Source organism: Nematocida minor (genome assembly GCF_024244105.1).
Source record: "Nematocida minor strain JUm1510 chromosome Unknown 7880, whole genome shotgun sequence".
Classification (NCBI taxonomy): Eukaryota; Fungi; Microsporidia; genus Nematocida; species Nematocida minor.
Window position 1 is genome coordinate 1 of NW_026250393.1, and position 15,731 is coordinate 15,731.

At 41.2% G+C, this 15,731-nt stretch overlaps 11 protein-coding genes across 11 annotated transcripts; 4 read left to right on the plus strand and 7 right to left on the minus strand.

Annotated features, from left to right (window-relative positions):
* Positions 1 to 914, minus strand: NEMIN01_1125 (uncharacterized protein; the record flags this gene model as incomplete). The annotated part of the gene is made up of 1 exon (XM_051477067.1): positions 1 to 914. A coding segment is annotated over one exon (914 nt), but the record flags the coding sequence as incomplete, so codon positions are not given.
* Positions 915 to 969: 55 nt separating this feature from the next.
* On the plus strand, positions 970 to 1,557 carry NEMIN01_1126 (exosome complex component RRP40; the record flags this gene model as incomplete). The annotated part of the gene is made up of 1 exon (XM_051477068.1): positions 970 to 1,557. The coding sequence occupies one exon, from the start codon at positions 970 to 972 to the stop codon at positions 1,555 to 1,557; it is 588 nt and encodes a 195-aa protein (XP_051333028.1).
* Positions 1,558 to 1,916: 359 nt separating this feature from the next.
* NEMIN01_1127 (small subunit ribosomal protein S3e) lies at positions 1,917 to 2,648 on the minus strand (the record flags this gene model as incomplete). The annotated part of the gene is made up of 1 exon (XM_051477069.1): positions 1,917 to 2,648. One exon carries the CDS (start codon positions 2,646 to 2,648, stop codon positions 1,917 to 1,919), a length of 732 nt encoding a protein of 243 aa, XP_051333029.1.
* Positions 2,649 to 2,674: 26 nt separating this feature from the next.
* Positions 2,675 to 3,031, plus strand: NEMIN01_1128 (uncharacterized protein; the record flags this gene model as incomplete). The annotated part of the gene is made up of 1 exon (XM_051477070.1): positions 2,675 to 3,031. The coding sequence occupies one exon, from the start codon at positions 2,675 to 2,677 to the stop codon at positions 3,029 to 3,031; it is 357 nt and encodes a 118-aa protein (XP_051333030.1).
* A 411-nt stretch (positions 3,032 to 3,442) lies between these two features.
* On the minus strand, positions 3,443 to 3,754 carry NEMIN01_1129 (uncharacterized protein; the record flags this gene model as incomplete). The annotated part of the gene is made up of 1 exon (XM_051477071.1): positions 3,443 to 3,754. The coding sequence occupies one exon, from the start codon at positions 3,752 to 3,754 to the stop codon at positions 3,443 to 3,445; it is 312 nt and encodes a 103-aa protein (XP_051333031.1).
* Positions 3,755 to 4,786: 1,032 nt separating this feature from the next.
* On the plus strand, positions 4,787 to 7,927 carry NEMIN01_1130 (activating signal cointegrator complex subunit 3; the record flags this gene model as incomplete). The annotated part of the gene is made up of 1 exon (XM_051477072.1): positions 4,787 to 7,927. One exon carries the CDS (start codon positions 4,787 to 4,789, stop codon positions 7,925 to 7,927), a length of 3,141 nt encoding a protein of 1,046 aa, XP_051333032.1.
* Positions 7,928 to 8,060: 133 nt separating this feature from the next.
* Positions 8,061 to 11,285, minus strand: NEMIN01_1131 (phospholipid-translocating ATPase; the record flags this gene model as incomplete). The annotated part of the gene is made up of 1 exon (XM_051477073.1): positions 8,061 to 11,285. One exon carries the CDS (start codon positions 11,283 to 11,285, stop codon positions 8,061 to 8,063), a length of 3,225 nt encoding a protein of 1,074 aa, XP_051333033.1.
* A 16-nt stretch (positions 11,286 to 11,301) lies between these two features.
* Positions 11,302 to 12,345, plus strand: NEMIN01_1132 (uncharacterized protein; the record flags this gene model as incomplete). Its single annotated transcript, XM_051477074.1, has 1 exon — positions 11,302 to 12,345. The coding sequence occupies one exon, from the start codon at positions 11,302 to 11,304 to the stop codon at positions 12,343 to 12,345; it is 1,044 nt and encodes a 347-aa protein (XP_051333034.1).
* Positions 12,346 to 12,604: 259 nt separating this feature from the next.
* Positions 12,605 to 13,381, minus strand: NEMIN01_1133 (uncharacterized protein; the record flags this gene model as incomplete). Its single annotated transcript, XM_051477075.1, has 1 exon — positions 12,605 to 13,381. One exon carries the CDS (start codon positions 13,379 to 13,381, stop codon positions 12,605 to 12,607), a length of 777 nt encoding a protein of 258 aa, XP_051333035.1.
* Positions 13,382 to 13,977: 596 nt separating this feature from the next.
* Positions 13,978 to 14,577, minus strand: NEMIN01_1134 (uncharacterized protein; the record flags this gene model as incomplete). The annotated part of the gene is made up of 1 exon (XM_051477076.1): positions 13,978 to 14,577. The coding sequence occupies one exon, from the start codon at positions 14,575 to 14,577 to the stop codon at positions 13,978 to 13,980; it is 600 nt and encodes a 199-aa protein (XP_051333036.1).
* Positions 14,578 to 14,584: 7 nt separating this feature from the next.
* On the minus strand, positions 14,585 to 15,709 carry NEMIN01_1135 (uncharacterized protein; the record flags this gene model as incomplete). Its single annotated transcript, XM_051477077.1, has 1 exon — positions 14,585 to 15,709. The coding sequence occupies one exon, from the start codon at positions 15,707 to 15,709 to the stop codon at positions 14,585 to 14,587; it is 1,125 nt and encodes a 374-aa protein (XP_051333037.1).
* Positions 15,710 to 15,731: the final 22 nt, after the last annotated feature.

The following is a 15,731-nucleotide window of genomic DNA, read 5'->3' on the forward strand; positions in this document are numbered from 1 at the left end:
TCTGCTGTCTTACTCTGCTGGGTTTTCTTCTGTTTTTGTCTTATAGCAGCCGTGCTGTATTTCTCGTCTTCTGGCCTATCGCTTATTCTGCCTCTTTCTTCCTCCAGGTGCGCATTCGAGGAGACGGGCTTGTCTATTCTTCTGGCGATATCCTCTGCTTCCTGCGCGTACTCTTTGTACTCTTTTGAGTTTTTGTCCAGCACTGTTGTGTACATTGACTCGTCGAATGTTGCCTTCAGCCCAAAAAGTTTTTCATTTTCTGCAAACTGGTTCCACTTTTCCTGTTTTTCCTTTGGCTGGTACTCTGGCTCTTTTGTGCTCTGGTAGAACGACTCCATCTCTTTTTTTTGTCCTTTTTGTTCGTTTTTCTTTCTTCCTATCTCTGCGTCTGTTTTGAACTCTTCCTCTGCCTCCTTCAGGGGCGCGCTCAATCGCAGGAACTCCCTCACCAGCTCTTTTTTTACTGTTATCCCGTAGGGAATAGATCCGTCTGAGAAAAATACGAAATTCGTCATTGTTAGCTCGTCGCTTGTCTCTTTAACTAGCTCGCCGTATCCCATGGTTCCTGTGGTCATTGTCACTATTACTACATTGTTCTTTGTGTTGCTGCTTTCCTTTCTTATCGACGCAACCATTGGCTCAATACTTCTTATGTTCTCTATCTTTATCGAATACTCGTACGCCACTGCGTGCTCTGAGTCTGTGTACTCGCTTAGCTTTATCTCTCTATCGCCCACTTCCACTATCCTTCCTGTTCCGCTTCTTCCGTTGCTTTGCAGTATCCTGTAGAAGTCTCCCTTCTTTACTTCGCCCATCTTTTCTGTTTTGTCACATCTGCTTTTCTCTTTGCGCCTCCTGTCAGAATCAAAGGTCTTTTTGCTCCTCGTCTCTTCTTTTTCTCTGCTGCGGTGCATTTCGATAGTAAACAAAGTAAAATGAAACATAAACAGAAATATTTTATTCTTTCGAATGTTCGTAGTCCCCGGGGAGGAAATTGAAGCAGAGTTTCAAAACATGTCGATAGGCGCAAAGGTCTCTGAGCACAGCAGCAACAGAAACAGAAGAGCTGCCACATCTTCGTCTATTGGCGAGCTACTATCACTTGACAAGAGCAACTATTGGGTGAACTACAAGCAAGCAAAGTACGCGCCCCTATTAGACGACATAGTCATAGGAATAGTCAAAGGGAAAGGGAAAGAAACGTACAAGGTAGATATAGGAGGGCCATCGTATGCGATCATCAATTACATGGACTTCCCAAGCGTCACCAAAAGAAACAGAATAAATTTGAACATAGGAGATGCGATACTTGCACAAGTGGTGGATGACAGTTTGCACAGTGAAACAGTGATATCCTGCAAAACAGAAGCAATCAAGGGAATGGGCCTGCTGAAGGGAGGAGCAGTGATAAAAGTAGGGATACTGCAGTGCAGGAAGTATCTTTTGCATCCTCCCGTGCTGGATACAGATGCCATCAGCATATTCGCCATGAACGGGTATGCATGGATCACACCACCTACACAGAATAATATAAAGAAGATGCTAAGTCTGATATAATCGATGGTAGATAATAGATAGAGTGCTAAGAGTGGTAGATAGAGTAGAGAGAAGTAAAGCAGAAGAGCTAGATTAACAGATGGAGAAAAGAGTAGCAGAGCAGAGTGCCTAAACTAGCAGATAAATTCAGCTAGTTAATCAGCTATAGGAAATAGATGGCTATTTATAGAAAATAAAGCAGCTAGGAATGAGACTAGACAATGGATAATATTTAAAGAATCAGCTGATGGAAGCGAAGAAGAAACATTTGAGAAGTGAAAATAAGAGTGAAACTAGCCGCTGGACCACTGACAAAAGTAGAAATAAAAGATAGCTAGCAGGAAACACTCTGGAGAAGCAATGAATAAATAAACTTATATTTATTTGTTTTGTTCGTAGACCTTTGCCTTTGGTGTCTTTACTTTTCTCATTTCATGGAGCTCTTCTGGGGAGAATATTGTTACTCTGTTGGGGTGCTGGACTGGTGTTCCTGTCTTTCCTGTGGGGTCGTAGTTCAGCGTGATAGCTACCTTGATTCCCAGCACTCCCTGCTTCAGCAGAATGCTTGATTGTCCTTTCTTTACGTAGTCTTTTGTTGCATTTCCTGAGTGCATCAGTATTCCTCCGGTTACTTTGTAGCTTCTTGCTCTCTGTCCTCTGAGTTTTCCTGAAATGACGACCTGCACACCTCCTGCTCCTCCTTCCATGATGGTTCTGATGGCGCTGGACACTGCCTTTCTAACGGGGATGGCGGCGCTGATCTTTTCTCTAATGAAATCTGCCTGGATCTGTGCGTTGAGCGCCTTGTTCTTCACCTGCTCTATGAAGATGGAGACAGAGTCCTTCTCGAGGCCAAATCTCATCTGTATCAGGGAAATGAGCTGTTTTATTCTCAGCTTGTTGTTCTCGAGGAGTCCTGCTGGTTTTCCGAGCTTCAGAGTTATTTCTATTGGCGTGCTGTATGGCTTGTAGTCCATTCCGGCGTATGAATCGTCTTTGAGGAATTTGGAGAAGAAGTCATTTAACTCTGCGTACATTACTCCTTGGCTAACGATTATCAAGTCGTCTGCCATTCCTTCGTATCTTCTCTCTCTGCGATCTATTTTAGTCATCTGGGGTTAGAAAAATAAAAAAATAAATGGATAGACTAAAGCAAATACTGAATAAAAAAGACGTGCTAAGACGGGCGGAGCTCCTGTGCTCCATACTGGAGAGCGAAGAGTGTGGTAGAGTGGCTCTGGTTCCGTCTGTGGCTAATTTCCAGCTGCCCGAGATATTTCTCTCCACCAAGATACTCCCAGAGTGCGAGACGTACTTTATGCAGGAGAGCACAGAGATAAAAGAGAGCGAAATAAAAGAGTGGAACACGAGAGTAGACAACACAATAGAAAAAATGGCAAATGAGTTTGTTATATCCAATGCAGTGACTAACAAGCCAACGCCAAGTGAAGCAGAAATAGAGGAAAGGATTAAGTATGTACTGGGCTATGAGTGAGCTACACGATAGACTGACTAGTAGCTGTTCTGTGTTTATGAAATGAGTGCAGAGTGTAGATTGATGGTAGTGTACTTGCTGTGTGAGCAGCAGCCTGATAGCGGGAAGAGAGTAAAAAGTATAGATGTGTGATTTGCTGCAAATTGAATGGTTATATGTGGGATATTGGAAGGCGAAAGAACAAGTAAAATGAAAATAGAAATTGTCTAAAAATAAAAGATGGAAAATATTTTACTTTCACTACCAGCTAAAAATAAACTAAGATAGAACCAGTTGGAATGGATCAGCCTATTAACAACAACTTACTGTTTGTTGCTAAGTATATAGATTGAAAACAAAAGAAAAACAGTTGGTGTAAAGTGTTTATTTAATCACAAATTCAATAATTAAATGAACTTTTACTCTATCTCTCTATTTGCAGCACTCTTTTCCGTTGCAGTTTCCCTTCTCGCAGTTCTTTCCATTGCAGTTTTTGCCGCTGCAGTCATCTCCTGTGCAGTCTTCTCCATTTTCACACTCTCCTGCCTTTTTACTGCATGTCTCGGGTGTGCACTTTGCATCGTTGCAGACATTGGATGAAGCACAGTTCTTGTCCTTGCAGTTTGCATTGCCGCACCCGTATGCGCTGATTGCCTTTGGCTGGCTGCCTGCTGACACTCTTCCCAGCATCAGCAGAACAGCAAGTATTGCAGTAATAAGTGTTATTGTTTTTATGAATCTCATTGTGCTTTCTTGCTCTTGGGACGTATTTATACTTTTTCTGTGATATCAAAAATGTATTCATTGGCTGTACCAGGATAGTGATGATCCAAGAACAAGCACTCAATTAGAATCCAAGTAGCAATCACATCAGAAAGAGGAAAATAAGAGAGTTAGCTAGAGTAAAATATTTTAGCTATTTAACAGTTTCTTCCATAAAAATTTTATTCAATGGACGACTACTCGAGCTACATAAGATACAACATAAACAAGAGATACAAAAGATCAGAGGATATTTTCCTAGTGGTCTGCCGAGTGTTTATCGCAGTGTACCTGTTGCTATAAAAATAAACACATAAATAAATTGCCAAATAAAAGAAATACGTACCAAAAATAAAAACAGAATGCTTTTGCAATTCACAAGAGAATAAAAATAAAGAACACTTTTATTTAATTTTTCGTATACATTCAGAAATAAACTAGGCAATAGCCAACAAATACTCTAATATAGCTGCAAAATTTTATATTAACCTGCAGTATACACTTTACTGCTAGGAGAATAAATGAAGAACAGACGAAAAAACAAAAAGAAAACGGTCTTAGGATATGCTATTTATTTACTTAATAAACAGACAGTGTTATGCCACAGTGGCTGAGATATGCTACTTTTTGTCACTCTTCTTCTCATCCTTCTTGCTGTCATCATTCTTCTTATCATCTGAGCACTGGTAGTTTTTTCCACATTTGCACTGGCCTGGGGGACACTTACAGTTTGCGTTCTTGCAGTTCTTGTTTTCGCATTTCCTGCTTGGATTGGCGCTATCTACTCCTTCTCCTTCTTCCTTTGGGTTTGATGCTGCTCTTACGTATGCGAGTACTGATACTATAGCTGCTACTGCTATTGCTACTCTTATAAATTTCATTGTACCTTCGATTTACAGCCTCTATTTATACTTCTATAGTCCAGATCTCTTCCTCTCTATTGGTCTCTCTTCTTCTGATGGATGAATTATTCTGCGGGCCAGAAATAGAAATCCTTTTTTTTGTTTTCATCCAATGGAGGCCATCGTAGGAAAACTGTCCAGATTATTTGGAATAACCAATGAAGAGTCTGAAACACTCATCAAAAGAGCCATGAACTCGTCCACACCGCAGGAGGACCTATTGGACCTGCTGGGAGATGCATCAATAGGCGACATTATCTTCCTTCTGGAAGAACAGAAGAAGAAAGTGCAAAGCGCAAAAAAAATACAGCAGAGCCACAGGGTGATTAGCGTAGAAGAAAAGCTGGACAGAGTGCTAGCGCCCCGCATCAAGAGAAACTGCACGGAGTACTATGACGAATACATTTTAGAGACAGCTCCATCCTCTGCTGAAATTCCTCTGGTGCCAACTGAAATAATATCAAAACCGTACAGAAACATATTCAGTACACATTATGAATATTTCAATAGAGTGCAGTCTGCTGTCATAGATAGTGTATACAAGAGCACGGAGAACGTCTTGGTATCAGCACCCACAGGAGCAGGAAAAACAGATATAGCCATTCTAGCTATAGTTAAACAGCTGGAACAAATGTCACAGGATAAAACCGCGAAAATCATATACATTGCACCAATGAAGGCGCTGGCAGCTGAGATAACATGCAAGCTAAGGAGTAGACTGCCTGTGCTAGTAAGCGAGTGCACTGGAGACACAGAGCTAACCCGAGAAGAAATGGAGAAAAGCACAGTGCTAGTATGCACTCCTGAAAAGTACGATGTGAGCACACGAAAAGTGTCATCAGAGCTCCTGAGAAAAACCGCACTTGTGGTGTTTGATGAAATACACATATTAAACGACAGCAGAGGCCCAACAATCGAGGGAATTGTGTGCCGGCTGAAGATGTCATCCAGCAGAAATCAGAAACATACAAGACTAGTGGGGATATCAGCTACTATGCCTAATCCGAAGGACATATCTGCTTTTCTAATGGTAAAGCCACAGAACACACACATATTTACGCCTGGCGACAGACCTGTTCCCATAACGTATTCGATTGTTGGCACAAGAAAGAACGTGGATGCAGGTGCCAGCAGCTTTATAAAGAGGATGGACACAAAAGAAAAAATGGTCCACATTTTAAAAGAAAAAATAGAGAAGGTGTTAGGCACGCACAATCAAGCGATTGTCTTTGTGCACACACGAGCTAACACTCTGGCAGTAGCAAATATCCTCTCAGAAGACCTGGAAACAGATGAAAACAGAATAGAAGAAGCAGAAGAGATGGGAATAACAGGAGAAATGAAGGAAGTGTATGGGAAGGGGGTGTTTATACACAATGCAGGACTGCCTCGAGAGATAAGACAGTTTGCAGAAGAGAAGTTCAGAAACAGAAAAGTGCGAATTCTGGTAAGCACGTCTACACTGGCCTGGGGAGTGAATTTGCCTGCTAGAACGGTTATTGTGTTTGGAACTGAGATATACGTCGTAGAGAAAGGAGGATATGTGGATGTAGATATACTGAATATTCAGCAGATGTTTGGAAGAGCAGGCAGACCGCAGTATGATACAGTGGCTGAAGGTGTGCTTATCACAGACCACTCCTCCTTGCATAAATACGTTAGAATGCTTCGTGTAGAAGACCCGATAGAAAGCGACTTGTTGAAAAGTCTTCCAGATAGAATATCAGCAGAGATTTACCTGAGAAACATAAAGAACCACAGCGATGCTGTGCATTGGTTTAGATGCACGTTTTTGTTTGTGAGAATGTGCAAGTCTCCCGAGAAGTACGGTTTGCTATCTGGAGATATCCCGAGAGCAGTAGAAGACTACATTATTCTTTCGCTGAACAGACTGAAGGAGCTGGATTTTATCACAGCAGAAACAGAGCAGGGAGAGAGCAAGAGAGAGAAAAGCAGTGAAACAGTGATAATGACTGATCTAGGGAGAATAGTTAGCCACTACTTCCTGAGCGAGTCAACAATCGAAGAATGGAACGGTATGCCAGAAGAGAGCACAATAATATCTTACCTTGCAGCAACTGACGAGTACAAGAACATTCTAGTGCGAAAAGACGATAGAAAGGACCTGGGTGTAAATAATATTGATACTCTTGGAGGAATCAGTAGTATTATCAAAAGTGGCAAAAATAACAGTAAAAATAAAAATAACGAAGAAGAAGTAACGGTAGAGCTGAAAATAAAAATACTCCTTGACAGGTACGTGCAGAAGAGACAGGTAAAAGGATACTCGCTGGGGATAGACCAAAGATACATTTTGGACAACATAGAAAGGCTGTTGAACGGTCTCTCTGAATACTTCCTGTACAAACAGCAGTACGAAAAAGTCTACAAGTCGCTTTTCCTAAGGAGACAGCTAATGAGAGGAGCAAAAACAATAGGGCTGCCCTCACTCGAAATATCCCAGAATGAACACTCTCTTTCCTTCAGCTATCCTGTCACAGGATACATAATAATCCGAAAAGATGGAAAGATACTCAAAATAACAAAGATAGACAGGACAAAAGAGTGCTATCTAGTCCACAAGGCAGGGGTAATAAAAAGCACAACAGAAATAGCACACAAAGATGCATTCTCCGGTAGAATAGAGGTTGTGCCGGCTCGAAAGTTCTCTGAAAATGAGCTGTGGATAGTAGACAGCTCGCTAACTAAGATAGCAGGGTATATTTTAGAATACGAAAAAGAAAGTGCGCCTCTGCACATCTCACTCGATAAAAAGATACAGTTTAAGAATGCAAACAGAATAATCGTGCAGGAAATACCCAACGTATCGTATGCAGAGATGCAGCATTTGAACATGCTCTTGATATACGAGAGAATAAAAGAAATAAAAAAGAAAAAAGAAAGAATTCTCGTGGTAGTCAGCGACGCATCACAGGAGGACAGGTATCTTAAGGAGTATCAGAAATATTCACTAATCGACGGAGTGTCTTTCGAAAAGGATCCGCTGTGTCTATCATCTACGAACGGAATAGCAGGATCTAGCAGATTTAGTAATAGCGAATGGACAGTGGGCATATGCTCAGTAGATAAGCTGCTTAAATCGCTAAAATACAACAGCTACACGTATATATTCAGCGGATTCACAAGGAACAACAAAATATACACAGAGAACTTGCTTAAGTCAATAAGCAAGAACATAATAATATACGAAAGACCGAATGTAGCAGCGTATATAAGACAAAGGTATATGTAACAGATGCTAGATCAGATGCAAAAACCGCAGAAATAGCTGAATTGCCGGAATGGGAAAATAAAAGATTAGATTTAAATTGAAAAACCAGACCAAATGATTTACTTTTTATTCTTCTTGCTTTCTCTTCTTCCTACTAGTAGCTGTATGCTGCCTGTATCTTTCTATAGCTCGGAGGGTTCATCCACAGCCTCCACGCCCACTGGACAATAGCAGGAAGTATAGCCACCATATTTACGAGAATGATCTGCACTAAAAACTTTCTCCACTCTTTTGGAATGGATATTTCATCGGACAGCACTTTAAAACTGACTAAGTACATCAAAATAGACACACTTTGCGCGACTATCATAACTTTGTGAACTCTGCTGACACAGAGAAAAACCATCAGGAGCTCATTCAGCACGAGACAAGAAAAGGTAATACTGACCAGCTGTATCAGGGCATTCTCGAAGAAGACCAAAGTAAGAACCATAATCACCACGCCCTGATAGTAGCCCATGAACATCCACATGCTGAATGTTGTGTCGTTCAGAACGCTTCCATTCGATATATCCGAGTACAGCTCAGGAAACTTTCTGGACACTTTTTTAGCCATATCTTTGGATAGCACAATGCTAAACACCGGCAAGAAAGTGTAGAATGTCACGTAGCCTATCGATATCTTGCCCTGGTATATGGAGATAGGACAGAAGCTAAACAGCGACGAAAATATTCCCTGTGCCACTCCCAGCGTAGTCCCCCTGTGTATGATGAACTGTGCCAATTTTGCTGTATTCTTGTACGAATTTCGCCCGTGCCACAAAATCAAATCGATCAAAGATTTAAACTCATTGATGCTGAAGTCAGCGGCAAGTGATGCCTGCCGCCCCTCTTTTCCCACTATTCCTATGCCCACATCTGCCTGCTGTATCATACTTACATCGTTGCCTCCATCTCCTATGCAGCACACTCTTTCCCCCGATATGTCTGAGAGTGCTCTGGCTATTTCTGCCTTTTGGGTTGGCGAGCATCTGCAGTAGGCCACAGCTGTCATATTCATCAGCGCCAATATAAACTCGTTTCTGTGTATATCCATCAGCACCTGCAAACTCATTCCATCAATTATCAGACAGTCTCTTTCTCTCTGTATTTTTTTTAGCGCTATGTCTGCGTCCTGTCTTGTTCTTATCGATGCAATTGTAAGAATAGTGCTGCACCTGGGGAACAGTCTAGAGGATATGGCGATACACCTCGCTGTTTCTACCTTATCTCCTGTGAGCATCCACACTTTAATGCCTGCGTCCCTAAGGGTCTCCAGAGACACTCTTACGCCGTCCTGTAACTTATCTTCTACTCCTGTTATTCCCAGTAGGTCTAGCCCTTTTTGCTGGTCATCTGACATATTCTGCTGCGATAGGATCAGTTCTTCTGCTTCTTCATTTGATATGCGTCTTCTTCCAAACACCATTGTTCTGAGTCCTTCTTTTGCCATTGCTTCTGCCTCTTCGTCCATCCATCCTGAGAGTCTTCCAGTGACCATGTGTTTCATTACGCTGTCTGCTCCTTTCATGTAGAGATACGTTGAGTCTTTAGAGCGTATTACTACGCCCATGCACTTTTTCTCGCTTGTAAACCGTATTGAGTGCAGCACTTCGTATCTAATCGGGTCATTGTCCAGCTCTTGCACCTCCACCCACCCAGGGCCTCTGCCGCAGAGGGTCATTCCGACACGAGATGCCCATTGGACCATGGCGATCTCATCAGGCGATGAAGATATGTACCCCACTTCATCATTAGCAGCTGCAGACTCGCCATTTGCACTGCTATCTTCGTTTCTAGCGCTATTTTCATTCTGAACAAAATCTTCGTTATTTCTGTTCCCAGTGCTGACATAATTACTTTCAGCTGCATCTTCTATGTTGTTTAAATTACTGCTGATATATCCATCCTCGGTAATATTTTCTGCACTATTCGAGTTGTTATTGTTTGTGTTTCCTGAGCTGCTTGCTCCATCCAGGCTCTTATCTGCTTCCTTGTTAATATGGCTGCTTTGGACAATAAGATCGTTATTTTTTTTGTTGCTTTCTTTCTCGGTGTATGGTATAACATTATTGCATAAGCACATAGCCAGCAGCAGAGTTCTAGCCGAGTGATCTGCCGGTGATTTAGGGCTGTGCACTATCTCTCGTATCTCCTGCACAAAGTCAGGCGTATAGCACAGGTCTCCCGTGTGCATCTTCTTTATTTCCATCTCATTTTTAGTTAGTGTTCCTGTTTTATCCGTTAGAATGTAAGATATCCTCCCGAGCTCTTCTGGAATGTTGCTGTTTCTGACGACAACTGATGTGTCTACGTCGTTCTCCATTGTTCTCGCGTAGACCAGCCGAGCCCAGTCGATGTTCACTCGTAAGCTAATCGGAATAACGGTGGAAAATATAATTATAAACCTCACCAGCGTGATATACCACAGAGAGTATGTGCCTCGCAGGGCTGTAAACAGAACAGCAAATGAGAACGAAGCTGTACATAATATTTTTGTGTAGAAGTTTAGCTCCGTGTCTATGCGCCCTGACTTGTTCCTCGCTCTGGTTGTGTTCATAACTGCTCTGGTGTCTTTTCCTGTATAAACTACAACACACAACGAAGTGCCGCTTGCTATAACCATGTTCATCCACAGCATATTGTCTTCGTGCACGGTGTACTGTATGCCGTCTACATACAGCTTGCCTGAAAACGAGTATATCTCTTTACTCGGTGCCTCTGCTTCGATTTCAAAGTATTTTTTTGCTATTTCATCAAAAGTTGCGTTTTGGAAGACGGACGGGCTCATTTTTATCTTCCAATCGGTTTCTCCATCCAGTTGGTCTGTGCGTACGAAGATGGATCCTGAGTCGTCTTCTGTTTTCAGGAGAATTGCATCAGCGGGCACTCTTTCGTCTTTTCCTACAATAATCAAATCGCCTGTAGCTATCTCTGACGCAGGCACTCTTACAGGCCCTCCTTCTGTATATCTGGTGCACTGTTTGTCGTTTGCTTCTCTATCTCTTCTGTATCTTTTGTAGTCATCTACGCCTTCTTTTATGTATACGAAGATCTGAACAAGAGTCCAGGGGAAGATGGAGGTAAGCGGATGAGACACTCTGACGGGTGGGAACAGCTGCATAACCATTACAAGAATAAAGAAAACGTTAAGAAAGTGTTTCAGCTGCTGTGCAAATACTTTTGGGAGGAATGTAAAGAGAGAGTATCTTTGGTTGCATATGATGTTCCTCGGATACTTCACTGTGCCTTTTAGGTTATTGTGTGTTCTTTCTAAAGACCCATTCACGAAGAAGTGTCTTTCTTCTGTCTCTTCGCACTTTCTATCCCGTGTCCTCATGTTTTTAAAATAAACAATGGAACACCGTTTTATATTCAGCCAATGGAAGGGCAAAAATATAAAAGAAAGAGCGAGAAAAGAGGAAATGAATAGCAAAGGAGCAGAAGAGTGGAAAGAAAGTGTGCAGATGGAGGCACTGGACGACTTATCATCGAACATTCAGAGAGAAGAAATATTGAAGGGACTCGAGGAGGAGTTCAGAAAGGGTCTACAGGAAGTGCGAAGACACAAAAAAGAAAAAGAAGAAAGCATTCCAGAGAAAAAACAAGACCGGATATACTCAGAGCTGTATTTAGTGAAGAAAGGAAGCGACAAATGGGAGAGCATTAGGAGCGCAACAATAAACAACACGCCGATTACTCTGTTCAATCGGGCACTCTCTCCTCCCGAGAACAGAAAAGATGCGTACAAGATAAATCTGAAAGAAGGCGTTCTGTTTTTCAATGTGAGCAACGACCATCTGCTGGTCATAACAGAAACAGGGGTTATAAAAATATTTGCCATTATGAACAACTGCCAGCTGCAGAAGGTGTGGGAGATATCCAACCATCTGTTCGTTTTTTTAATTAAAACAAAAAGCATTCCCCATTCAGTGGCTGACACTCTGAGCATTGTGCTAATACAGCTATACTACAAGAAAGTCAAAGAAATAGAGAAAGTGTTCGAAGGGCTGCTCTCTTTCTGCAGGATAAGCACGATAAAGAAAGCGTTCTTTTTCAACGGCTATCTGTGCATGGTTTCGTCATTCGGAGAGATGCAGATATTTGATGAAACGCTGAGAGAGATACCAATTGGAAAGAACATCAAGTCGATTATCAAGTCCATCCTCAAAGAGCCTGCAGAAAAAAAAGAGCACATCAACAGAATGGTGAAGAGCGAAATCACAATCACGCTGCGCCCAATTATCATAAAAATACTGAAAGATAAGGTAAAAATGATATACTCCAAAAAAAGCGTGTACGAAGAGATAAGCTTCAGCAAGAACGAACAGGTGGTCTATAACGACAACATTCTCTTCCTCAAAGAAAAGACGACAATACATGCAATAATCCTAGGATAAGTGTTTATGTTGGAGCCAGCAGTAAAATAAAAAATATACACTTTAGTTTCATTTTTATTTTTAGTGCTCACTTTTACTTTTCTCCGAGTTCATAACAACACTAGTTGTTTAAAATTAACTTGCTAAGATAAACATCATTTTAATTTATTTTTAATCGTACAGAAAAAGAGCGAAATAATACAATTCTGTTTCCATAGATAGAATGAGTATCTATTCTTGGGTTGCTGACTTTTGCTACAATTATCGTTTAAACTGTCAGTTACTTCATGCGATGTATGCAGCTTCTTCCTGGAAACAAGGATAGATACCAGGGCTTGCTCGAGTCCGATGTGATTAGATAGAAAAGCTCTTCGTGTGTGTCTATTTTTACTGTAAGTCTCTTGCTCTTTCTATCAGCTGTTCCGTTTAGGAGATAGACCAGCCTCTTTTCTTTTTCTGCTATCTGCCCTGATATATTTACATTACTAAAGAACCCTTCGTGCATTCCGTAGATAGAAGACATCTCTGCAGCATCAGTTATATCCATCTCCGAGCGTACTATGTTCAACAGGGTGGCGGTCTCTATGCTGAGGGCATCACTGAACAAAGACAAGTACCAGTTGAAGTTAACCATTGATTTGCCAAACAGAATGCCGAGTAGATACGGACAGGACACTTTGCACTCTCTGTGCGAGCTAGATGCTATGATTAAATGAGTGCAGCACAGCATATTTTGGCTTATTTCAACGGGGATGGGCAGTCTTTCTTTCAGAATGTGCAGGGTTTTGTGCAGGAATGAACACTCCTCCTTGCTTACATTGTACACCGATATAACTATGCGAGTGTAGCCCAGCAGCGCAGTAGACAAACTGTACAGAGAGAGCGCATCTGCATTTTCTATGCATTTGGTTGCTCTTCTGAACATTCCAGGGAGGCTGTCGTCTTCTATGTGTATATCTATTTTAGTTGTTATGCTGTCTAATTCATCGTCTAAGCTGTTTTCGCTGGTGACTAGATACTCTCCTATGTACATATCAGAAGACTCTTCATACTTCATATTTGCTATAACTCGAGAGATAAAGATAAGATGCACTTTGCAGATCATTATGATGCATACTTAATGCGAATAGCACAGGATATGGTAGGGATATATTGCTATATGCACACTAAGTAGCATATACAGTAGGTGTTTAATTTACAAACATAGAGTAGCATGTGCTGTATGATTAGACTGGCACAGCCTTATATTAACTGCTCTTTGTAGTGTAATTAAGTGTCTCTTTCCAGCTATCTATGAAACTATAGCTATCTATTAGGCTAATTTTACAACTAGCTTGTAGCTGGTCTGTGACTAGGATATTAATATAAAATGTTATTATCTCTTTTGAGTGAATACGAATGATCGCCTCACTCACCCAGAGTAATCTTTATGTACTTCATTGGAACGTAGCCTCACAGATAACCATGTGCTTATTACTTATGAAGACTAACTAAGTTAGATTTACCCAGGGGACCAAAAATAATTTCAATAAATAAAAAAAAACAAGTAAAAAAAACTGTTTGAAAGCAGACAGCTCACGTCTTTTGCTCTCATCTGATGCCACCTGGCGGAAAGCAGAAAATGGCCTAAAGTGCATGGAATAAAATTACTGTTTATTTAAAGCACCAGAACGCGCTGCTTATTTTTTCTTTTGATATTTTGTACGCATTCCTCTTTTTCTTTACTACTCTCTTGTTGAGGATGATCCTTGCCATGTCTCTAAATATTTCCTCAATGTTTTCTCCGCTCTTTGCGCTTGTCATGTACCAGGGCACGGACAGCTCTTTTGATATTTTCTTTATCGACTGCGTTGTGGACAGTTTGTCTATCTCTGAGTCTTCCAAAAGGTCTTTTTTATTTCCTAACAGGAAAATGGGGACTTTTTCTTCCAGCTTTTCTTTCACCTCTGATATCCACTTTGGAAGAGCCTTGAAAGAGTCCTCCGATGTTAGGTCAAAGGTAAGGAATATCCCGTCTGACCCTCTGTAGTAGCTCTTGGTAATTGAGAAGAATCTCTCCTGTCCCGCGGTGTCCCATATTTGTAGCTCTATGTCTTCATTGTCCACTGAAATGGTTTTCGACCTGAAGTCTATTCCTATGGTGGTTGAAAATGTTTTGTGGAAGCTGTTTTCTATGAATCTCTGGAGTATTGAGGTCTTCCCTACGTTGCTTTCTCCTATTATTAAGAGCTTTAGCTGCAAACACTCTTTCATTATTTTTTTATTTTAAATGCAAATTACTACTGCTTGTAAAAGTGGAAAAATAATTTAGAGAGTTGCTCAGAATAGTTTTGATTATTTTTCCGTCTTTGCTGTCGATGATGAATATGTTTAAATTAGAGGCAACAAAAATATACCTTCCAGAAACCGAGAAAGATACGCTTTTTATCTCGTCGTTCGTAACTTTACATTCTGTGAACGCGCTCTGCTCATTGTCCAGCCGGCTGTAGAATATTTTGCCAGAGACAGAGGACACAGTTATTTGTCTATTAAGAACATCTGTAGCCACGTTGGTTATCTCTTCAGGATACGACAGCTCTATGAGAATCTGTCCATCTGAGACTCTTCCTATCGCGAGAGTGTTCTTTGCCACCGAGTAGTATCTGAGATATTGAAAGACGCTTCCAAAGACGAAGGATCTTCCCACAGGGTGTCTCTTTCTGTACAGGAACTGACTGTTTGTTAGATCGTACAGAGAGATCATTCCTTTTTCAAAGGCTATAAACAGGTACTTGTTGCACAGCGTGGGATATATCATAGTGACTCTATCTATTCCTGTGTCTATGGAAGAAGAGAGCTGGCCGTCATGGGAGTAAAGAAGGATGCTTCCTGGCACTTCTACGATTGTGTACAGGTCATTGAAGAGAACAATGGACTTGCTGTTCAGAGTGTACGATGCGCCTTCAGAATTGTTGCTGTTTGCAGACGCATTGCCATTAGTAGACACAGCATTCTCATTTATGGCAGCATTTCCTGTTGCAGACTGATTGCTTACACTATTACCACTTGCAGACACATCATTTCCATTTATAGCATTATTACTATATGCAGCAGTACTGTCTTTTTCTAGAAACTGCAGTATGTTCGTGTACGTGTTGTTTACTACGACAGGGTATGCTTTGATGAATGATGATGTGCTAGCTACATTAAACCAGTGGATGGTGTTGCTATCTGTTATAACTGAATAGTAAGATCTCTTGTCTTTAATTATCCTGCACACGCTGCTAACTTCCTCTTCTTTTCCTGAAAGTCTACAGTTTATGATCGTTACGTACTGGTTTCTTTTTAGCTCACTGCTGCTGTATCCCATGCACAGTATAGTATTACTTATCCGCCTACACTCCATGAATAATAAAATATTTTATTCT